This window comes from Ctenocephalides felis, unplaced genomic scaffold (assembly GCF_003426905.1).
Source record: "Ctenocephalides felis isolate EL2017-DRISC unplaced genomic scaffold, ASM342690v1 CF-g0.4_SCAFFOLD_01492, whole genome shotgun sequence".
NCBI classification, from domain to species: Eukaryota; Metazoa; Arthropoda; class Insecta; order Siphonaptera; family Pulicidae; genus Ctenocephalides; species Ctenocephalides felis.
The window spans coordinates 55,862,040-55,888,283 of NW_020537646.1; the positions used below are offsets into that span (position 1 = coordinate 55,862,040).

At 30.8% G+C, this 26,244-nt stretch overlaps 1 protein-coding gene across 1 annotated transcript in view; it reads right to left on the reverse strand.

Moving 5' to 3' along the window:
• Positions 1-26,244, reverse strand: part of LOC113369987 — a 289,295-nt gene that overhangs the window by 151,884 nt on the left and 111,167 nt on the right. Inside the window, exon 4 of the mRNA XM_026610623.1 lies at positions 24,524-24,721. Coding sequence (XP_026466408.1) covers positions 24,524-24,721 — 198 coding nt within the window. The remainder of the gene's footprint in view (positions 1-24,523; positions 24,722-26,244) is intronic.

Consider the following 26,244-nt stretch of genomic DNA (forward strand, 5'->3'; position numbering starts at 1 on the left):
ATTTGTATAATTATATACTCATTGATATTTATAAAACATTTTCTAGGTTATATTATTTTTTATTTATGTTATTTAGATTTAGAACCTAAATTTGGTATCGATCAAAGGAACATTTTGTCGAATAATATTTTTCCAGTTATAATTTACCAGAATTTATCAAAAAATAGATAGTAATATTGTCATGAATTGCTTTTTAATTCATTTCTTTTATAATCCTAATTTTATAGTTAGTTATTTAAATTACCGTTACCTTTTATCGCGTACTGCTGAAAAGCTATTTAAATTTACAACTACTAGTAATGAGAGGCGTTTGTTTGTTACTTAATTAACAAACCTATATTTAAACATAACAATCCCTTAATCTAAAACATTTCTTATTCTAACATGCAACTTATTCTATACATATCTTTAACCACGGCGCAACCAGTGTCCATCACATGTCCATACATCGGGCCCGATTCACTTCACCCACAAGTAGTTACATTTACTTCACTCTTTTAGTTTGGGGACAGCTCCCGAAACGCTGCCCCCCATAACGTTCTCTAGACTCACATTATAAACATTTTATTAACACTTTTGTACGCTGGATCGCACGTTTGCCGGCTCTGAAGCCATGCCGGCAACTCTCACCCTCGACAAGGACTACATCAAGCCTACGACTACTTCAAGACTGACAATAGACTACCCCTAGACTGCAAATGCCGCGGACCTTCGGACACCCTAAGAGATGGTTCTCATACGCATATAGTGGGAGGAATATTAATGTGTTATTGTACATCCGTGTGTGGGTCCTTACCCACACATTCGTAACACTACCCCACCTCCTCTAAAGATCGCCCTCGATCTTTCAAAACTCCATCCCTGGTGCTGCACCAGCTTTCCCTGTTCCGGAACCTAGGTGGCGCACTCCAATACCAGTCTGCTCCCCGGATAAAACATCGATGGCGCATTCTCACTTGTCCGATATGCGGTCTGCTCTTCTCCCGTAGGCTCAGACTTTCCTAAATCCGACATAGTATCTGCACAGGCGTCGATCTCCAGCGCCCTGATCCCCTATTCAAGTCGCAATGCTTCGATAAAACGTAATCATACACGTGCTTAATTTGTCTCTGTACAGTCAAAGTTATTTCTCTCAGCACAGTTTTCCACCAAAAGTAAGATCACATTAATAGTTTTAACGTTTTTGTCCAAACAGTGATATAACCAACAAAAAAAGAAAGAAAAAAAACATCACATAGTCCACTTTACTTATCCACTGTCGTTTAAAACTTAAACTTATTGCTTTTATTATTACCTACATATACTACATTCTACAAAATCGATCATAGTTAATTAAATCTATCAAATTCAATGAACAAAGCATTACAACTTACCAAAAATTAAAAAAAATTATCAAACATAATAAAAAAAAAACAAATAACATAAAACACTCAAAAACTGTCTATAAAAATATCTAAACTTACCCCTATTATTTATAACAAACAACAACAAAAATACTAAAACTAACTTATAAAATTAATTGAAATTCAATCTGTTCTAGCTCAACACTATAAAACTTATTCATTAAATTTTGCCATTATTCATATCAATACTCAAGGGTAAGACGAAACTAACACACATGAATAGTAAAGGTATATTTATAACTCAGTGAGAACAAAACAATCTCACAACAAAACTAAAGAGAGAAAAAACATAAAATTGAACTGGCTTAGTAATTTTCGTAATTTTTCTGATGGTCCCATTTCTACTAAACGCAAACGCACATATAAACCTAATTTTATTTTTACCTTAGTCTAACTATTCCTATTATTACCGTGTACAGCAAGTGCGCTTCTCAATATAAAAACAAGAAGTGAGTCGTCGGCATGCTTGCTTCCCCGGTGTTCCTAGGCTCCAAACGGTGCTAGATGCCCATAGCACCTTGCCTATCCAATAAAAGACCTGAAGCAGTATCGCGCCCGCTTATAATTTCGAGGAAATTACCATCAGCAATAAAAACCAAACAACACACAACGTCGCGCGACGCTTACTGATGGCGGAAGTTTTTGAGCAGGCATTGTGAACGGATATCTGCTCAAAAACCTCACATTAGCGGCAGTACATTGTGGTAAAAAGTACCGGCTCTAGCGTGAAATCCACAAAATTCCACTAAAATACATATAACATACAAACAAGCAAAGCTTCTAAATGGATAGCGTGATAGCAATCAGCTTGTATGTGATGTATCACGCTTCAACGGTCTCACTCAGAGCACCAAAACCCTCGCTGGGGGTGCTTTACTTTTTCTAAACACCCCGAGTATAACCCAAATACATTATATCATACACAAAACAACAATCAATTAAAATTTACATTCACTCAAATCTCGCATTAAAACCTAAAACATTTTTATTCAAAACGAGGGAAAAAATCAAAATACATATTATCTCTTATACTTTGCTGGCCAGCTGACATTCATAAAAATATGCATACTCACACACAATTTCTTAATTCCCGACTGAACTAAATAACCACTTTCACAATCAAATCAAAATAATAAGAAATACAAAGAATCAGTACTCCAATCATCTATTAACCCAAATTTTCTATTTTCGCGTCCTATCCCTTTATACGCTAATTATTTCATTTATTTTTTTGAATCCCTTACAAGGCCTTTTTTTTCAACATCTTTTTCCCCAACATCATTTTATTCCACCATTATTCTCAACGGTTATAAAGTATCGCCCAGTGCTCTCTGAGTGATGGAAAAGAAACACCAAAGTAAAAACAAACGTTTCTGCACTTGCTGTTACATCTAACCTATACTATCTCTATCTTCTAATTATTCATAACATTCTTTACTCAAAATCCTATTCGTAATTTTCTTCTCTTTTTTTTCATTTTAAGCATACTCCTTTTATGACACTATGATCTAAAATCTAAATTATTAAACGGATCGATTTTCTATTTATAGAACTGCATTTACCTATCTCTAACAACAATATATTCTTAATGTAATTCGTCTTATCGCGCATGGCTTGCAAAAACGAATTTATAAATGGTAATTTTTCTGTGGCGAAGTTACTTACGAGAAGAAAAACAGGTGTAACAAATAGAAATGATAACAAAAAACAAACAACAACAAAATAAAATCATACGCATTTTTATTTAGTATTTGTAAACCTACACAACCAGACATTTTAAATTATAGCCAATTCTTTTTCGCTTTATTTTACAATCCATCTCGCTCATAAAATTTACTATGCATTTACTTTTTTTTTATATATTCATCCTAATTACTATTCTTATCTCTATTATATCTGGGGGTGCATGAATTGTCAAAAGTAACAAACAGTCTATAAACAAGTAAATCATTTTATGAAATAAATCTCGTAAAACAAAGGAACGACAGGTGTGATAAATAACAATTACATCAAAAATATTCTTACAGAAATTATAAAACATTTGTAGGCCGAAACGAGCATTGAATTTCAAATAAAAAAACAATTAAATAATCTAAATATTTGACCTATGTTTTATACGGTAACTCGCCATTTTTGTTTTTTCTTCTCGCTTTACTTTCACTTTGCAAACCATCTCTTTCATAAAATTTGCAACGTACGCATTCACTTCATCTTATTACTCCGTCTTAAGAACAACCCTCTGCCCATTCTTCTCTTCGACGATCGTTGCCTTGCGTCTTGTAAACGCCCCTTTTTACGCATCTCTAACAGTTCCGTCTTTTATGAAATAAATCTCGTAAAACAAAGGAACGACAGGTGTGATAAATAACAATTACATCAAAAATATTCTTACAGAAATTATAAAACATTGGTAGGCCGAAACGAGCATTGAATTTCAAATAAAAGAACAATTAAATAATATAAATATTTGACCTATGTTTTATACGGTAACTCGCCATTTTTGTTTTTTCTTCTCGCTTTACTTTCACTTTGCAAACCATCTCTTTCATAAAATTTGCAACGTACGCATTCACTTCATCTTATTACTCCGTCTTAAGAACAACCCTCTGCCCATTCTTCTCTTCGACGATCGTTGCCTTGCGTCTTGTAAACGCCCCTTTTTACGCATCTCTAACAGTTCCGTCTCACCTAGAGAGTACCCGTTCGCAAATTGATGTAACTAGATTTTACTGCGTATCTATTAATTATCTCCTATTTTGCGATTATGATCTTACTAAATTATTATATCCCTAATTCTTTATTCCTATCTACCTTATCTATACTGAAATAAACATGTGACTGCCGTCTTGTTGCGCTAATGGAATAATTGCAAAATAACATAACTGGTTGAATGAATGGAACGAGAAACCTATGATCTTTAAACTAAAAATAAAATTTATTCGACTTTTCCTTTAAACATCTTTTAAAACTCTAGCAATAGTTTAAAAATAATAATAATAATAAAAACAGCATCAAAATATTTTTTAAAAATAACAACTATAAAAAACCTATTAAGTATAAAAATTAAATTTCTAAACCTAATTCACTATTTGCAGTATGAGCCGTATCGACCTTGATGTCAGTGGGCTCGACTGATTACAATTAGATCGGGGTGACTAAGTCCGCTCTAATTAAAAATTACCACAGACACCCTGATCAATTCAAATGCATATCATAAATCGGTGTCACCAAGAGCTTTCGCACTGAATTATATACAAGCGATTCAGGCGGTGGTGATCTACCTAACAAAAATTTGCCACAATTCAAATCCCTGTAAGCAGTTGTTTCTGACGCGTTTCCAAATAGCATTTGGCACCTCATATGCGCGGAGGCGAATAACTCCGCAATTCTCAAAACTGCTCTAAATTTTGAGATAAAATAAATCATAATAAAAAGACTCTAACGCAACAGCGCAAACAACACTAAACTGAAAAAGAAATTCGCTCGTAATTTAAAAACAGCCACATGTATTCTAAAATGATTGTACACTCCTGACTCAACAAAAAAAAAACAAATATATAAAAAGGCATTTTTCCTAATTTTAAAATATTTATTACATTACACTTAAAACTATCTACGCAACTCAAAAATCTGGTAATTCAACAAAAAAAGCTTTTAGCCTGGCGTTGACATATAGGAACCACAGTTCGCAACACGAGAACACTCAACCGTCCGATGTCTGAACATTCTCAATCTCACGTATACTAGCCACTCGCGTTGTGGAAGTCTTTCTTAGAAATGTTTACATAAAGGCAATAAATATTAATTCGCTGCGTTACTTAAATGTCTGTGATTTGAAATACAATTTGAAGAGAAATTAACTTCGACGATCTTACCCTTGCAATATGAGATTTTAAAACAACTTGTAGATATTTACGACTATATATGAAAAAAAAACTGAAACCTGCTCACAAGAACGATTTCCATGAAACAAAACCTAACAGTATCTAGCAATCATCATAGATTTTATAAAAAAAAAAAAAAAACAAATTATTTTATGTATTGATGTTTAAAAAAATGATTATGAATAACAGAATACGCTAAACAATCCTAGCAATGTTCGTAATAAATTAAAAAAAATCTAAATCTGTATAGAGCAACATTTTTCTATACACTAATTATAATAAATTTTGAATTTAAAATGTATATTCTTAATCTTAATAAAATGATAGTAATTATAATTAACCTAGGAAAAACGTATCTAATTGTACACGAACAAAAGCCTTTCCCGAAAATCGAAATAAAATAAACCCGCGCGATTGAACAAAGAAAAAACAACGAACAAAAATGCAAATGCAACAAATAGATTCAGCATTTCAAAATTATTTCAAACCACGCTTAAAATTCTACAAAAATCAACAAACCAAAGTTTTACCATTTACTTCACAAACACGTTTTCGCACATAAAAAACATAATCCAATCAAATCAAGTACACCTATTTTTTATACCTAACTAAACATACTATTGGCTTGCTCTGTATTTCCATAATTTTGAGTATTTCAATAATCGTCTGTACACTCAACCATGATAACAAAGAGTCAAACAAATCATTACATGTATACCGATTTAATACACGCGTAATCAAGAAATGCCGAATCTTCGCGAAAAAATCAAAACCCAAAATTAATGAATAAAAATGTAAGAAAAAATAAAACGACGAAACTGTAAACAAAACTTACACGAAAGAAAAAATAACCGCGAATGAACCAACAATAAAATTGTTTTACCGAAATCGTAATAATGCCGTCGATGGTGGATCAAATGATTGTCAAAACAAATTAATACTTTCTAATCATTTGATTGTTAAACCAACGAAAAGCATTACCCGAGCGCTAGTCCACCATTTGTCATGAATAGCTTTTTTAATTCATTTCTTTTATAATCCTAATTTTATTGTTAGTTATTTAAATTACCGTTACCTTTTATCGCGTACTGCTGAAAAACTATTTAAATTTACAACTACTAGTAATGAGAGGCGTTTGTTTGTTACTTAATTAACAAACCTATATTTAAACATAACAATCCCTTAATCTAAAACATTTCTTATTCTAACATGCAACTTATTCTAGACTTATCTTTAACCACGGCGCAACCAGTGTCCATCACATGTCCATACATCAGGCCCGATTCACTTCACCCACAAATAGTCACATTTACTTCACTCTTTTAGTTTGGGGACAGCTCCCGAAACGCTGCCCCCCATAACGTTCCCTAGACTCACATTATAAACATTTTATTAACACTTTCGTACGCTGGACCGCACGTTTGCCGGCTCTAAAGCCATGCCGGCAACTCTCACCCTCGACAAGCACTACATCAAGCCTACGACTACTTCAAGACTGTCAATAGACTACCCCTAGACTGCAAATGCCGCGGACCTTCGGACACCCTAAGAGATGGTTCTCATACGCATATAGTGGGAGGAGTATTAATGTGTTATTTTACATCCGTGTATGGGTCCTTACCCACACATTCGTAACAATATATGAAGGTCCGGGGTTAAAAAGGTCCACGACCGACGTGTCAGAAATCAGTAAACTTAAGCATAGTCTAACAACAATATTTGAAAGTACAGGGAAAAAAATGTATAATCTTTTTCAAGCTATATCCTTGATTCTCATGACTTTGCTATCGAGAGGTAAACAGTAATTTTTGAAAATCCATGTTAAAAGTATTTTTTTCCGTTTGACAAATTTTTGAAAGACAGCACAAAAGCACATTTCAGTTTTACTGAATGTAGTCACATAATTGTTCGTTTGAAATGTGTTATTTGTTGTGATATAATTGTTTTGATTATTATAATATAATTAATATTTGCTCAAAGTCAAACTGGACCTTTGTGACTCGCCCTGCTCTATATATATATATATATATATATATATATATATATATATATATATGTATACATTTTATTAAATTTATTTTAATTAATTGAGTGTTACTTTGAACTTATCAGAAAGCAGGTCAAAGAGGTAATACTTAATTCATTTTTTATCTCTCCTCGCAGAAATTTGATAATTTTGTTTAAGCTCAATTATAACACAAAATCCAGAATCCAAAAAAATCTGAAAAACTTGAAACGTAATCAATAAGTCGGAAGACCAAAATATAGAAAACTAATAAGGTTTATTGTTTTTATAATACCTCATTGTATATGGCATTCAAACAACACATCTTTATACACATAAAGTATTAATATTTTTGATTCTCTAGAAATTGTTTAGAATATACCTTACTTAGCAAAACAACGTTTGCCGGGTTGTATATATATATATATATATATATATATATATATATATATATATATAATATATATATATATATATATATATATATAAATCATAAAATTGTTCTTGGGCATCTATCCAGTAATTAAAAACAGTTTTATTGAAGGAAAATGTTTTTTTATGAAAACATACGTTTCGGGTCTTGATTTGACCCATTTTCAGTGCTACAAATTAATTATTTCAGGGTTACAATTTAAAACAATATAAAAATGCACAATTACAGAAAAATATAAATAAAAACATGTAAAAAAATGAATGAATGAATAAATGAATCTAATCAATTTAATAAATTTGTTTTATAACAAATATATATTGTGAAAGTATATAAAAGTGAAAATACAAACATAGACATAAACAAATGTAAAGAACTCACCATACAAATAAATTAAAAAAAAAAAACACAAAAACACATGAAAATTGCACGAAAATATTATGGAACACAAATTGATAAACGTAGAGTTATATGACAAATTCTAAATAATTGTAAAATTAAAATAAAAACAAATAATATATTTTTTATAAAAAAGCTTATTCCAAACGAGGCATGTTGTCAGTTTGGAGTTTGTGTGATAAGTAAAATGTGTGCGTACGTGTTTGTGGAAAATTGTGAAACTGTTTCGTTATTGGTTGAAAGACTGAGATGGAAGGATTTTTAGTGGCTTCATAGTACGAAGATGTCCTCGGCGATCATGCGCAGTAGGAACATAGAAAATATAGCTTGTGGAAACAAACTGTAATCAACGATTGAAAACATGTGAGAAGCCGAATCAAATCGTTTGTTAATGACAGGTAATATTTGTATGTAAATACTCTCAGCGAACTTTCTGCATAAAGTGTTGTCTTCTCGATGGATAACTCTTGGATTGGTGAAATTAAAGTAATGTTCAATGTTGAAGACATGTTCGGTGATCATGGTTTTATTAACTTTCCGTAGGGCAAGTTATAGTAATCGCAAAAAAACGCAAATGAAAATTTTTATATATCTTTACGTTTCAAAGGTTTCTGAATATTTTGGCATACCTTAGAAAAAATGGATGTAAGTGTGTTTGTGTGTGTGTATGTGTGTGTGCCTGTGTGTGTGTGCGGATACTAATTTTCGTCGACAATTTCGGGAATACCGATCAACCGATTTGAATAACTCAAAAAGCATTCGATTCATATTGATAAGGAGACGTGCTGATTAGTTTTTGGCCAAGGCAGGTCTAACCGTTCCAAAAATACGGGGCAAAAAGTGCCAAAATGGTAACTCAGTTTTTAAGAGAACAAAGCGTCCGATTTTAATAATTCGGAATAATTAATAAAAAAATGATCAAATTTTCATAAAGGCAGGTCTAGCGGTTTCGGAGATCTAATGAAAAAAGTAAAAAAATGCCATTTGGCGGTCACAAATGATCATTAGACATATGTACATCAAATTATCAGATATTTTATAGAGATTTTAAAAATAAGTTTAAATTTTGTTTACATTCCTATGGGTTCCGTACCAATGTTTATCCGTTAGACGGCAATGCGGCGCTTACGCGCGTTGACATTTGGTCTCTATGCTGTTAAAGCACTACAATTACTTTAAAAAAAAGTTCAGAATTTCCAAAAAAGGTCAAAATAATTTTTTTGTTTTTCAATTTTTTCTTAAAAGAAAAAAAAAAAAAATTCAAAAAAAATTATTTTTCAAAAAAAAAAATTTTTTTGTCAAATTTATAGTTTCTCAAAAATCTAATTTTTTTGAAGAATTTTTTTTCCAAAACTGTTAATTGTTTTTAAAATAATAATAATTTTTGGTACGGGAAGTACCAGCAATTTGCCTTAAGGCACGATGCCATGCGTCCTACTAGTTTTGTTTCTTGTTTATGCTATTGAGTTCGTGTTGGCGCATTCGTTTTGAGCGAAATTGTGAAGTTTCAACAACATAGCAATTTGAACAATCATTACAGTCAATGACATGCACGATGTTTGACATGCGAGAAGTGGGGATAGGAGTTTACTTTACATTTGTTTATGTCTGTGTCTGTATTTTCACTTTTAAATACTTTTACAATATATATTTGCTATAAATTTGCTAAGAAAATTAGTGGTGTCTATTAGTAGGCTTTTGCGCTTTAATGAAAATTGCTGGAACTTTACGCACCGTAATTAAAAATTCCAGTAATGACATTTATGAAAATTATGCTTGGTTAAGTCAACGAGCAATTCTTGCCACAAAGAATAATGATGTACACGCACTGAATTTCACCATTTAATCAAAAATTGCTGCCGATTTGGTGACATACCAATGATTCCCACTGGTCTTCCGTTTGACTTCAAACGATTGCAATTTCCAGTGCGCCTTGCGTTCGCAATAACAAGTCGCAAGACCAATCGCTTAGTGTTTGCGGGATATTTTTTTTTTTTTTATTGGCTTTATAAGCTAGTACATTAGCCATATACTAAATTACATAATATCTACACTATCTCTTAAAGTCTAGTCTTACGTATATGTATATCATTGTTTTATGTATATTTCTTTTATAATTTTATATTATTAGATTTGATGTTAGTATAAAGAGCACGATATAATCTTGTATCTGTCAGCACTGTTATAAAATTAATTGGAAGGGAGATTTTTTGTTTGATTATTTCCTCCCATAGTTTTTGGGATGTATGTTTGCTCTGTTAAATCTTTTTATGTCTCTATAAGATATTCCATCCGCAGCAACTGTCCCTGTATTTATTGCATCTTTGGTACCGTTATCCGCCGCTTCGTTGCCAGCTATCCCAATATGGCTTCTTACCCATACAATGCAAAACTCCCAATTTTTTGATAATATTGCATGTATGTCATTTAGTGTATCTATCGTTAATAATGACGGGTCCTTTTCCAACGACAACATGCCCTCAAGAGCAGACCTGCTATCGCTGATTATGACTGATTTCTTCACATTATGTTCATCAATATACTTTACGCACCTATTAATAGCGTACATTTCCGCATAGATTATTTAGAAAATCATTGTTTTTCGCATGGTCAGGTATACGTTGCCTGTTCATCAGTTGGAAGACCATACCCTTTGTTTGTGTTAACTTTAGATCAAAAAACAAAAAAATGTGGTTTACCGAAGAGTACTTCAATAAAACGGATAATTTGCGGATTCACTTTCATTTACTTAGAGAAGTTCAACTAAAAACATTTCATTATTGTAATCGAATTAAAAACATAACTGTTGTGAAATAAAATCAAATTTTTCCTTTTCAAATATAAAGCAAACAAAAAATTTCTTCATCTTTCTCACGAAACCATCTGGTGGCAAAACGGAGTTCGTCGGGTTTGCTAGTATATATATATATATATATGTATATATATATATATATATATATATATATATATATATATATATTTATACATACATTTATATATATATATATATATATATATATATATATATATATATACCCATGTAGAAATTAATATGGTCTGAATCTACAAGCAATATACAATCTACATTGGTCAAATTTGAAACCAATATCGGCTGGTCATAAAAATTGAACATTTTTTATATTGAGGCCATATTGGTAAACCAACATTGGTCTATATTGGTCTATATTTGGCAATTTGGAACCAATGTTGCCTACAAATTGTTGAATGTTGGTAGGTAATATACCATTAGACAGAGAGCTGGTGAACATTTAGAATTATTAATTATTGAATTATTCTGAAACTTATAACTGATGTTGAAATATTACACAAATATTTGAAGATTTGAAGTTGAAATAATATAATGCATAAATCAATGTCATTTATTTAACAATAAAACACCTGAAATGAACATTAACGTAAATTTATTAAAAATGTTTTTGTGGAAATTCATTTATTAAATATAAACAATGATGCAGATATATAACTGCATTAAAAATATATGATTATTTATAAAACACAAAAGTGTCATAAATATTGATTATTTTTTTAATAGATATTTATTAATACATATCAAGTAAATTTTTTTTATAACAATAACAGAAGCAAATAAACTTTCCTATTTATAACATCATCACTCGATAAAACATTTCACAGGATCTGAACATATTTTACTTGTTGTTAATATATTTATTATCCATTATGAAATATTTATTTCATCGTCTAGAACAGTCATTGGGAAACCTACCTTACATTTGATATATATCAAGTAAATTATAATGGAATAACAGTAATAAAAGCAAATTAACTTAACTATTTATAACATCATCACTCGATAAAACATTTCACAGCATCTGAACATATTTTACTTGTTGTTAATATATTTATTATCCATTATGAAATATTTATTTCATCGTCTAGAACAGTCATTGGGAAACCTACCTTACATTTGATATATATCAAGTAAATTATAATGGAATAACAGTAATAAAAGCAAATTAACTTAACTATTTATAACATCATCACTCGATAAAACATTTCACAGCATCTGAACATATTTTACTTGTTGTTAATATATTTATTATCCATTATGAAATATTTATTTCATCGTCTAGAACAGTCATTGGGAAACCTACCTTACATTTGATATATATCAAGTAAATTATAATCGAATAACAGTAATAAAAGCAAATTAACTTAACTATTTATAACATCATCACTCGATAAAACATTTCACAGCATCTGAACATATTTTACTTGTTGTTAATATATTTATTATCCATTATGAAATATTTATTTCATCGTCTAGAACAGTCATTGGGAAACCTACCTTACATTTGATATATATCAAGTAAATTATAATGGAATAACAGTAATAAAAGCAAATTAACTTAACTATTTATAACATCATCACTCGATAAAACATTTCACAGCATCTGAACATATTTTACTTGTTGTTAATATATTTATTATCCATTATGAAATATTTATTTCATCGTCTAGAACAGTCATTGGGAAACCTACCTTACATTTGATATATATCAAGTAAATTATAATCGAATAACAGTAATAAAAGCAAATTAACTTTCCTAAGCATTGAAATGAGATTGTAAAATAGGATTGACTTTACTCTTCCCTTTAGAAGTGATAACTTTTATCTTATCATCTAGAACAGTGACTGGGAAACTTTTTCAATCATAACCCCAAAATATTTTCGTCCAAGTTTGTATTGTCATCTGAAACCTCGTATTCCTTGTTAATAAATTTATAATATATCATTATATATTATCAATATGAATAATTTATGAAAGCGTTAAAATGAGATTGTAAAATGTACTTGACTCTACTTTTACCTTAAAAAATAATGACTTCATATCATAGTCTAGAATCTTGCTATGCAAATGTACAGATTTATTGACATTCCACATTGCATTTATTATAATCAAACCTTATGACTATTCTGTCAAAATTTATATCTTTCCTTTCTATAACTTATTTAGTTACAAACTTTTGATGACAACCTTTTGATAACATTTTACTACTAAGCAAACCAGTTTCTCTATTTTCTGCGCTTACAACAATATTACCTGAAAATAAATAAGAATACGTTTTAAATGCAGAGACATATAATTATATTATAACAAGTATTGTCTTACCTTTTATAAATATGAAAGTGCAGATATGTCTTCACTCAAAAAGATTAGGTTATGTTATATTTTATTATGTTATATTTTATTATATTTGACATAATATGTACAACTGATTTCTCAATGTGTTTAAACTCCTGATCAATATATAAATCCTTAGTGAGAAAAATAAAATTATCTTGCATTTCTTACCATTTTTATTGAGAACTTGCAAATCTTGACATTTCGAATAGCTAGTTTCCGATTATTTATTACTGATACTAATAATGTAGTTAGAAGTAATTATTCTAAAAATGAATAGCTATTAATTACGATGCACAAACGCATAATTAAGTATTACACTCACAATAGTAAAAAGAATTCGTCTATTAAAACTAAGGTTATGTTAGATATACATAACTTATTTTTTAATCCATACATCCCAAATCAAATCAGATGACGTAAAATTAAATTGAACTCGCCAATGTTTGTATTTTAATCCAAAGTAACAACGAAGAAATGAAATAGTGTATATTTTTCTGAGACAATGCTGACTAAACAAATTCTAACTAAACTTGTTTGTAGTATATATTTCGCACCAATGCACATTACACACATTAGAAAACAATTTACACTATAACACTATTACACATTACACATAATTGAAAATATTATTCGATTATTTCCAGCAAAACTAGTATCTTAAAACATACTATAATTAAGGGGTTTGTTCGGAGTACAGTCACCGACAGTCCGCAACCGTCAGACGCATGCGCAGATCGTTTTGACCGTTCGATGTGTCCAAACTGAATCCCAAACTGTTGTGGATTTTTATCTACGCGTTCGGTCAGCTCGGTTTGATGCGTTTGTGACTGTCAGAGAACATGGATGCCGATTCTTTGAAAACATTAATTCTTGACTTTTCTAACCTCAAATAAAGTATGAGATTAACAAATTCATCAAATTTACAGGAGTTTAACGATTAAAAATAAATAATTGAATAACTGAAAATAAACATCGAAAAACTTATTTATTATATTTTTAATCTATTATTATATTAAACAATAAAGCTAAAAAAAATATAAATAATAAATAATATAATTTAATTAAAACTAGTAGTATTAGATCAATATTCAACTGCCCAAACAAACATAAAAACAAAACGAATTATACTAAACGGTTTGTGAAGGTTAGGTCGCGTTCGATGTAAACCGTCCTGTCAAATCGTTGGAAACAGTCATGAGACGGCGCATGCGCAGTGTAACAAATCAGAATGAGTTTGGAAGAGTTGTGGATCGTCACAAACTGCCACTGCGAACAGACTCAAGAATTTTGCATTAAGGACGCCGTGATTTTGACACGCACGGCGTTACTTGTTGCATCATGAGTCATGCAACAAGTGCCTAGAAAGTTCTAGAATCCTATACCTGCAATACAAGATAGTGAGTTGTTACAATATCACTATATATCTTGGTGGTGTAATGGTTAACGACACAGCGTTTTAATTTTGATTTTGGGGTTCAAATCCCAGTCCCTTTATTATTATTTTTTTATTTTATAATTGCATAAGTAAATAAAATTAAAGTCTTCAATTAGTTTTATATAAATCGTACAGTATTTAAAATAAATTACCCTGTAACATTTATAACTTTTTATAGTGAAAGGAAAACTGAATTTTTGTACTAATCTCACTGAAAACCTCAATTTCATAAAGAAACCGTATGAAGTATCATACATCATTAGAATCGTCTCAAAATTCTTAGTTTTTCTTCCACATATCACAACTTGGTATTTCAAACGGTTTGGCCTATGGGCGAGTTGCAGTGCTAAAATTCTAAAAAAAATGGAAAATTTCAAGAGAATTATATGAATACACATGTCGAATTATATATCATTTTATTCGTAATTTTATTCTGCATCTTTTGTCCGAATAAACCATTTAAGTGTCCTTTACCGTTTGGATTGTAGCATAGGATATATGTGAATATATAGATCTTTGATCTCATTCCACTTCGACAAAATATTTAATTAGCAAATCAGATTTTTTCACAAAACAAACTTCTTTTTCGAGAAGTTAATTAAATAATAATAACAATATTTAATAGTGAATTATAAAAAATGTTGCATCAACATTTTAAATTTGAGTACAATATTTATTATCCGATGACAAAAAATATTACATCATATTTATTTTTCTAGAGAAGGACAATATTTATTAGCCGATGATAAAAAAATATTGCATCAATATTTATATTTTAGTTTGAGAACAATATTTATCAGCCGATGATAAGGAATATTGCATCAATATTTATATTTTAGTTTGAGGACAATATTTATCAGACGATGATAAAAAATATTGCATCAATATTTCTATTTTAGTTTGAGGACAATATTTATCAGCCCATGATAAAAAAATATTGCATCAATATTTCTATTTTAGTTTGAGGACAATATTTATCAGCCTATGATAAAAAAATATTGCATCAATATTTCTATTTTAGTTTGAGGACAATATTTATCAGCCCATGATAAAAAAATATTGCATCAATATTTCTATTTTAGTTTGAGGACAATATTTATCAGCCTATGATAAAAAATTTATCAGCATCAATTCTCGTCTAAAAAATATTGCATCAATTCTATTTCAGTTCTCGTCGAGCTCTCGACCCGACCGGACGTGTCACGCGAGCTCTCGAGCAAATAATTTATTGGGAAGTCATCCATAATCCACGGTTATACATGTGTAGAGATCCATATACATTTTTATTTATTCTTTTTAATTTCATTTTAAAAAGTATTGGTGATATCAGTCGTGTTAAAATAAGTGCGTTATATGTTAAAGTGAGTCATGCAATCAAGAGAGTTTGCTCAACCCAATGGCCGACCACCAGACGTAAGTTTGGTTAGCTGTTCAACTGTTGGCGAATCAATTGCGCAAGCAATGAACACTGTGAATCACAAGGAATATGACAATATTGATAGTGAAATGGATCTAAGTGACTACTCAAGTGAAAGAATTAACATAAAAACAATTAAAAATGTCAGTGACCCAGTGCATATAAATACCGCCGGTAAAATTACACGGCGTATCAACACATTAACAATAACGTCAATCAGAAGACCGAAGTACACACAACTCCTGAACCAACCAATAGAAATATGAATGATGTTGATCAAGGCCAGGGATGGACAACCGTTACAAATAAAAGAAGACAGGAAAATTACTGCAACGAAGCAACAACGAAAAAGGTTACCTTGAAAGACTACTGGTTAAACTCAGTGCCCACAAAGAATTATTATGATACTCTGCAATACGCGCCTTCTAGTGTTGAACCAGTAGAAAAGACAATTAATCCACCACCAATCTTCGTCTACGGTGTTGACGACATCAAGCCTCTCATCGAATTATTAGAGTTACACGCCAAGGACAAATATTCTTACAAAACAACTGGACTGCAGCAAGTTAAAGTAAACACAAAGGATCCACAGACGTATAATATCGTACTAAAACATTTGAGAGAAAAGGGAACTGAACTACATTCATGTCAAACGAAGTCACAGCGATCTTTCAAAGTTGTAATAAAAAATTTACATCATAGCACTGATGTAGCAATGCTAAAACAAGAAATAAGTGACAAGGGTCACAATGTTTTAAGAATTTACAACTTAAAATATAGATACACAGGATACCCAATAAATATCTTTGTGGTGGAATTGGAACAACAGAAAAATAACAAAGATATTTATTCCATTGACTTTCTTTACAGAACCAAGGTTTCTATAGAAGCAAACAGACCTACTCGAGAAGTGCCACAATGTACAAGATGCCAGAGTTTAGGGCACACAAAAAATTACTGTACACGCACTGCGCGTTGTGTAAAATGCGCCGGAAAACACTTTACTAAAGATTGTTTGTGGAGAGATCCTGTCAACCAAAACGTAAAATGCGCACTTTGTGGAGGAAACCATCCCGCAAGCTATAAAGGATGTGCTATTTATCAACAAGAAAAACTTCGTAAATTTCCACCATTAAGAAGAAGTCAGACTCGCCTCAAAAATCCCGTTAATACGAGCCACTCCTTCGTACGTGCAAACGTCTCCTTCTCAGAAATAACAAGAAACTCACAGAAAATAGATAATAATGTTACATGCCAACAAGACAATTCAGAACAACCTACAAACCTTCAACAAGCCAATCAACAAAGTGACATACATGAATTTAAAAATATGATGAAAACGTTAATGAACCAAATGGGCACTGTGCTCAATATAATCACAAGTCTTTTAGTGAATAAAAATAATGGCATTCGAATATAAATTGTGCACATGGAACGCCAACGGTCTAGCTCAACATCACCAAGAGCTCAAACAATTTCTCCTAAGCAATGACATTGATATAATGCTAATTTTAGAAACTCATTTTACGAGCAGAAGTTATTTTAATATTCCATTCTATACCACTTACAGCACCAGGCATCCTGACGATAGAGCACACGGAGGATCAGCCATTTTAATAAAATCTAAAATCAAACATTATCTAATGGAACCTGTCTGTTAAGATTTCCTGCAAGCAACCATCATTTCTGTAGAATTTCCTCGAAGTAATACTATAATTGCATCAGTCTACTGCCCGCCTAAACATAAGATACTAAAACGAGACTTTGAAACGTTTTTCAACGGTCTTGGAAATAAATACATAGTAGCAGGAGATTATAATGCCAAGCATACTCACTGGGGTTCAAGACTATGCAATCCCAGAGGACGAGAACTCTTCAACTTAATTAACTCGAACAACTCAACACCAATTTCGGCAGGAGAACCTACCTACTGGCCAAGCGACATGCATAAAAAACCAGATTTACTAGATTTCTTCATTTGCAAAGGTATTCCAGAAAGAAACTTGAAAGCCTACTCAAACTTGGACTTGTCTTCAGATCACTCTCCGGTAATTGTATCTTTTAGCAATACTGAACCAATCTGTAACCTCAAACTTTACCTTACAAATAAGTATACCAATTGGAGCAAATTTGGAGATATTCTGGACAATAATCTGGAATGCAACTTACCACTAAAATCTGAAAGAGATATTGATTTTGCAGTGAACTTTTTTAATGACTCACTCTATATCGCAGCACAAAACTCCACTCTATCAATCGAAAACAACCTTTCTTTTAATTGTCCAACTTCAATCAAACGGCAAATCGCAATAAAAAGAAGACTAAGAAAAATCTGGCAAACCACACGATCACCGGTAGATAAATCCAATCTTAACAGAGCTTGCAAAGATTTTAAACTCATGCTCCGGAACTTTAACAACTAAGATTTTGAAGAGAAATTAAAAGACTTAACTTCTACCAAAGAAACTATTCACTTTGGAGAGCCGCAGAGAAATTTAAACAACCAGTCGCTCAAACGGTACCAATTAAAAAAGCCGACAACTCCTGGGCTATAAGCCATGAGGATAAGGTCAATTACTTTGCCGACTATTTTGAGGAAGTTTTTCAATGTCCGCCTCAGAAATGCAGTTCTCAAGAAGAAGAGTTTATTTACTATGGGCTTCGTAACATGTCTCCAGGACCACAAGTTCCGACAATTCGCTTCTCCCTATCAGAAGTCAAGAAAGAAATAACAAAATCCAAATCAGGTAAATCACCAGGATACGACAAGATCTCGATGCAAATGCTGAAACACCTTTCACCAAAGTCTATAAGGTTTCTGACAATTCTATACAATTCGATATGTAGACTTCAAATTTTTCCTCAAGCTTGGAAAAGAGCTAGGATTATCTTGATTCCAAAACCTGGCAAAGATCCATCCTATACAACATCATATCGACCAATAAGTCTTTTACCCCTCCTTTCCAAAATACTCGAAAGATTGCTGTTTAAAAGAATTCTTGTCACATTGAACAATAATAATACAATTCCTTGTCATCAGTTCGGTTTTAGAAAGATGCATTCAACGATTGAACAAACCCATAGATTGGTGCATAAGATTAACGAAACTCTACAAGAAAAGAAATATTGCTCAGCTCTGTTCTTAGGTACCACACAAGCATTTGACAAAGTTTGGCATACAGGACTTCTTTATAAAATTAAAAATACTTTACCCAATGAACTATTTTTATTAATTAAATCATACTTATCAAACCGAAGTTTCTACGTAAACATTATCAACATGAACTCACCTATTAAAACAATAAAATCAGGAGTTCCTCAAGGCAGTGTTCTCGGCCCAATTTTGTTCTTAATTTTTACAGCTGACATTCCCACCTCACTTGACACAGACATAGCCTCATTTGCTGACGATATTTGCATTCTTTCAAAACATGAAAATCCCACAACTGCTTCAGAGCAACTTCAAAGTCACTTAACATCAATAGAAAAATGGTACAAACTGTGGAGGCTAGAGATCAATGGTCAGAAATTATCCCACATCACTTTTACACTCAAACACGAGACATGTCCACCTGTAACTGTGAATGAAATAGAAGTCCCTCAGGTCAAACACGTAAAGTATCTGGGCATGCATCTAGACCGCAAACTGAATTGGAAAATTCACATGAAAAAGAAAAGACAACAGCTTGAGGAAAAGTTACGAGAACTATATTGGTTATTGGGTAGGAGATCCCATCTTTCTGTACACAACAAAATACTGGTATACAAAGTTGTACTTAAGCCGATTTGGACATATGGCATAGCACTTTGAGGCACCACATCTAAAAGTAATGCTAACATCATTCAAAGGTTTCAGAACAAAGTTCTTAGGATCGCTTTAGGCGCCCCAAAATATACTCCCACCTGGCTGATCCATGATGACACACATATGCGCACTGTAGCCGAGGAAGTTAAAAAATTCGCTGTTAACCACAAAGACAGACTGTAAGAACACCCAAATGAGTTGGCCAACGCACTGCTATCCACAAACACAACACGAAGACTTAAAAGAAAAATATTTAGTGATTTAATTAGATTGTAATTACTCGTGTCACATTATATTACTTCTTTTAAAGGAAAAATGCAACTGTGTATTTTTCACTATTTATATGTCGATGTCATTTTTACATATAATTGCCAAAAGATTTACTTAATGTCTATGTAGGACAGTTGTAAATATATTGTTGAATAAAAAAAAAAAAAATATTTCTATTTTAGTTTGAGGACAATATTTATCAGTCGATGATAAAAAAATATTGCATCAATATTTATTCTTCTATTTGAGGACAATATTTATTAGCCGATGATAAAAAATATTGCATCAATATTTCTATTTTGGTTTGAGACCAATATTGGACAAGGCCATTTATAGAGATTATTGCCTCAATATCGGCTGACGTTGGCCTAATCGATTAGTTGACATCATCACAGAACCGACGTTCGCGATATTAATTTCTACATGGGTATATATATATATATATATATATATATATATATATATATATATATATATATATATATATATATATATATATAGATACTTTATTCAAATTCAACATTTACAATTTAAGTCAATACAATTATATTATAATATAACTAAACTAATATCAGTTATGTTTATGAACAACCTTAAGATTAACCTAATGACAATTAATTATATATATATATATATATATATATATATATATATATATATATACCAGGGCAGATAAGGGTAACATCACGGTTATCATGAACAAAATTGACTATATTTCCAAATCCATGTCCCTCCTAGCTGATGTAAACATTTACGAACCTATAAATTCAAATCCCACTTACCTTATAAATCGGAATACTTTGAAATTCATAGATTCACTCATAGAAAACAAGCAAATCCCCAAACCTCTCTCTCTACAATTAAAAACTTACAATCCCCTTTCCCCAAAACTTTATTGTCTTCCCAAAATCCACAAAAATGGCTTTCCTCTTCGACCAATAGTTGCTGACTTAAATTCCCCTCTTTGCTAATTATCCAAATTAATTAGTTCAATTTTATCCAATATCACTCATAATTTTCCCCATTTTGTCAAAAATTCTTCCGAACTCATTCCCAACCTTAACTCCATCAATGTACCATCTGGTTTTTCCTTTGTAAGTTTAGATGTTGTTTCCCTCTTCACTAACATTTCACCTGACCTTAATCTCTCTGCCATAGACCATAAATGGGTTGACATCAGCAAACACACAGATTTCAATTTTTCTTGGTTTCTGAATTGTATTAAATTCATTATTTCCAATACTTATTTTTCGTTCAACTACTCCTTCTTTAAACAAAAATTTGGCACTCCAATGGGTTCCAGTTTGAGTGCCCCACTTGCTGAACTTTGTATGCAGTTCCTAGATAACTCTACTCTTAATACCTTGTCCTATGTACCTCTTTTTTACAAACGTTACGTTGACGACATTTTAACTTGCATTCCTTCTTATCACATAACCAATTTTCTAAATTCTTTTAATAATTTCGACACACACCTTTGTTTTACCGTAGAGACTCAACTCAACAACTCCATTAATTTTTTAGATATTACTCTTTTTATAAATAACGGCTCCATCACTACATGTTGGTATCAAAAATCCACTTGGCCTGGACGTTATTTAAATTACCATTCCTATCACCCCAAATCGGCTAAGATTGCATCTATCATCAACTTACTAGATCATGCCATTCTTCTTTCTCATCCATCACATTGGGAAAAAAATATTAATTTGATATATTCTACCCTTCAAAATAATTCCTATCCATTACAACTTTTGTGCTCAGTAATAAATAATAGATTAACTTTTCTTCGTAATAAATTCCGTACATCTTCCTTATTCACAACAATCACAACAAAACAATATCATTTCACAAACCCTTAACCCTGTTCCTGAAAATTCACTATCTCTCAATTCCTTCATCTCATTACCGTACATTGACTGCCTTTTCAACTTTTGGAAAAAACTTTTTTCAACCGTTGGTCTGAAGCTTGTGTGTTTATTTTTGTCTATTTCCCGCACGTCAAACGTCGTATATGTCATTCATTGCAATGATTGTTCAAGTTGTTATGTTGAAGAAACTTCACAATTTCTCTCAAAAAGAATGCGCGAACACGAACTTAATAGTTTAAACAGGAAACAAAATAAAACCATGATAACCGAACATGTCTCCAACTTCAAACATTCTTTTAATTTCACCAATCCAAGAATTATTTATCGAGAAGCCAACACTTTACGCAGAAAGTTCGCTGAGAGTAATTTCATACAAATATTACCTGCTATTAACAAACGATTTGATTCGGCTTCTCTTTGAAATAATTACCGCGATGTTTCGAATAATTTTTTCAATATGCGCAATACATCCTAACACTTATTTTATGTATATGTATGTATGTACGTGTATATACGTGTATATGTATATGTATATGTATATACATGTTTATGTTTGTAGGTCTATATGTATATGCATATATATATGTATATGTGTATATATATGTGTTTACATATATGTTGTATATGTATGTTGCATGTTTTGCATATATATGTATGTGTATGTGTATACATATTAACATTTATTGTTTTGCGTATGTATACATATATATGTTATGTTATAATTTTTTTTTATATAATAACTCATTCCATAACTAATATCGTTTTCAGTTAATATCTATACTTCTACTTAATAAATTTTGTTTCATCACATTTTTTTTTATTTTTACATTGTCTTTCATGGTTTTATTATGTTTCTATATTTTCATATTGATCCACATATTTTGTTCAACTGTTGATTATGGATTGTTTACACATTTTTATTTTTTCTATGTTCCTACTGCGCATGATCGCTGAGAAAATTTTCGTAATATGAAACCACTAAACTTCTCTCTATCCCTATCTCTCATCCAACAGTTTCCACCATTTTCCGCAAACACGTACGCACACATTTTACTCTCGTACACACACGTAATACATATTCCAAACTTACAACATGTTCGTTTGGAATTAGCTTTTTTATAATAAAATATATTATTTATATTAATTTTACAATTTTTTTAAAATTATCATAACATACGTTTTATCAATATTTTATTTCATATTTATTTTATTTTTTCGTGCAATTTTGTGTGTTTTTGTGTTATTTTTCAACATTTATTTGTATGGTGAGTTTCTTTACATTTGTTTATACTATAAATTTGTTTTTCATATATACTTTTCATATATTCTTTCACAATATATAATTATTTTTAAAACTAATTTATTAAACTGGTTAGATGTATTTATTATTTTTTTTACATTGGTTTTACTTATTTTTGTCTGTTATTATGTATTTTTTATATTGTTTTAATTTGTAACTCTGAAATATTTAATTGTAGCACTGAAGATGGGTCAAATCAAGACCCAAAACGTATGTCTCTAAATAAAAACATTTTTCAATAAAACTGTTTTTTAAATACTGGATGGATGCCCAAGAAACAATTTTACATATTATTTCACCATCTGAAGAAAAACCTCTCGTTTTATATATATATATATATATATATATATACATATATATATATATACATATATATATATATATATATATATATATATTAATTGTTTAATATGAACAAAACAGCACTCAGATTGGAGACAAAACGCAAATTGGACCTTTGTGCTTTGTCTTGCTCTACATATATACTTTATATTAAATTTACTTTAATTCACCGAATGTTACTTGAAACTTTTCAAAAAGCAGGTCAAAAAAGAAATACTTTTTTGAATTTTAAATATTTATTTTCTATCTCTCCTCGCAAAAATTTGAAAATTTTGTATAAGTTCGGTAGTATTATTCACAATTATATACAAAATCCAGATTCCAAAAGGAATCTGAAAAACTTGAAACGTAATCAATAAGTCGGAAGACCGAAAAAGACTTGGGTGCATTATACTATGTTTCCTATAGAAAGTGTATAAATCTTCCAGTTTGATTGTACTGATAAAATATAGACAAACTAATGTCATTTCAAAATGACAGGATTCAAACAACACATCCTTATACACTTGAAGTATTAATATTTTTGATTTTCTAGAAATTGTTTAGAATATACCTTACTTAGCAAAACAACGTTTTTCGGATCAGCTAGTATATATATATATATATATATATATATATATATATATATATATATATGAATAGTCTTAAATTTGATGTCGATATAATATGTGTAATTTGAGTTAAATGACATATAATATATATATATATATATATATATATATATATATATATATATATATCATATTATGTATTACTTTATCGTCATAATAAATTGAGCATAAATAAAGTACTACCTCTGCCTTTGCTCGCGTTCAGAGCATTGACGATATTGAAGGTTAAATCCGGACTGAGCGGTTCGGTTCCAGTTTCTTTATACACAGTATTTATGTCTAAAACTTTACCATACGGATTCATTAGCAGCTTTAATGGCGGTGGAGGCTTATTGCTTATATCACTGGCTGTTTCCAATGTAGTACAAGAAGATTGGTGACCTATTTACATAGAATTAATATATTCGATGAGTATATTAACTATAACTCATAAAATAGTACAATACAAATAATCGATCGAGTAAATACATTTTATAGAAGTATTTACGGGAAATAGTAAACTTCAATTTGATTAGATGCTTCAGAACATTTAGTATGCAAAATGTGAGGACCGCATTCTGTACATGGTTTTTAGGTCAGATTATAATTTTAAATATTTTCTGGAGTTTTGTTCGACTTTAATTTTAAACACCACTCCTTTGAAAACCAAGTATTCAAATGAAATATATCATTTAATAATTGCTCTAGTAACAATATTGCATTAATTCTTACAATCTAACATACTCGTATATATTGCTACGCAAATAAAAATAAAATATAACTAGTTGAAAGTGACATTATGCCTCAAGGCAAGTTAGTAAGATTTCTTGATATGTGTAATAATTGACTTAATGAACCGAAATTGAGATAGCGATATTTAGATGAAAGTTTAGTTTAGTTTCTACTCGAAATACTACGATTTCCAATTATTATCTTTCAAACACATTTATAATATATGTAAGCAATTATAATAATTATAGAGCACAAACACGAGCCATGGCCGAGGTCGTTAACGCACGGACCGATGTGGATGGGGTTGCGTGTTTGATTTCCTGCTCAGTCAATCTGACATCGAGCAGCGCGATGTCCATTTTCAATTGAAAAAATAGATCAAAATAAGTTTCTGAAATTGAACCTGCTATACAAAGTTCTAGTGAATATATATACTCATCCAATTTTAGTCAGAATGTTTATTGCACACACTTGAGATAGAGAGATTTTTGTGAAAAAGCACCTTCTTGCTAATTCTAAAAAATGACTTGTCCAATCATCTCGAAAATCTTACCGGGGCTCCTTTTTTGTGTTTAATCTAATAGCTTTCAAATTTGTGAGATTGTATCAGGCGTTTTTGAGAAAATGTTTAAGAAATTCAAATTTTAACTTATCACATCATATGCGACTATTCCATTCTAGTGATCATAATATTTCAAATTATGATGAATTTTTAATCGTTAATTATAAAGAAACGGCAAATTTTTATGTTATATAGAGAAATGGCCCGGCGAGTCTTTACTAAAAACAGATCAACACTATTTCCAACCAATTACTTTCGAACGGTTTTTGAATTTTCAAATATTGGTTTTAGATAATGGGCAAAAACGTGGAAGAAACATTTTTCACCTATTGGTTAATTACAAAAAAACGGCTTGGTCGATGATTGTGAAAAACAAATCAACGCGAGTTAAAATTGGTTCAGCCGTCTTTAAAAAATGTTTATAAAATTTCTTTTTATTTTTTAAAATTAAACCATTTTTCGTAGAGCTGCAATATTTCAGTATGTTCTATAAGACTATGGTATCTATCGTCAGATAATGTTTTAATAAAAATCGTCAAAAAAAATTTAACGGGTAATTAACAAAACTAAACAGTACGATTCTCAACCAACATCTTTAAAACGGTTTTTGAATTTAATATTGATTCAGGAT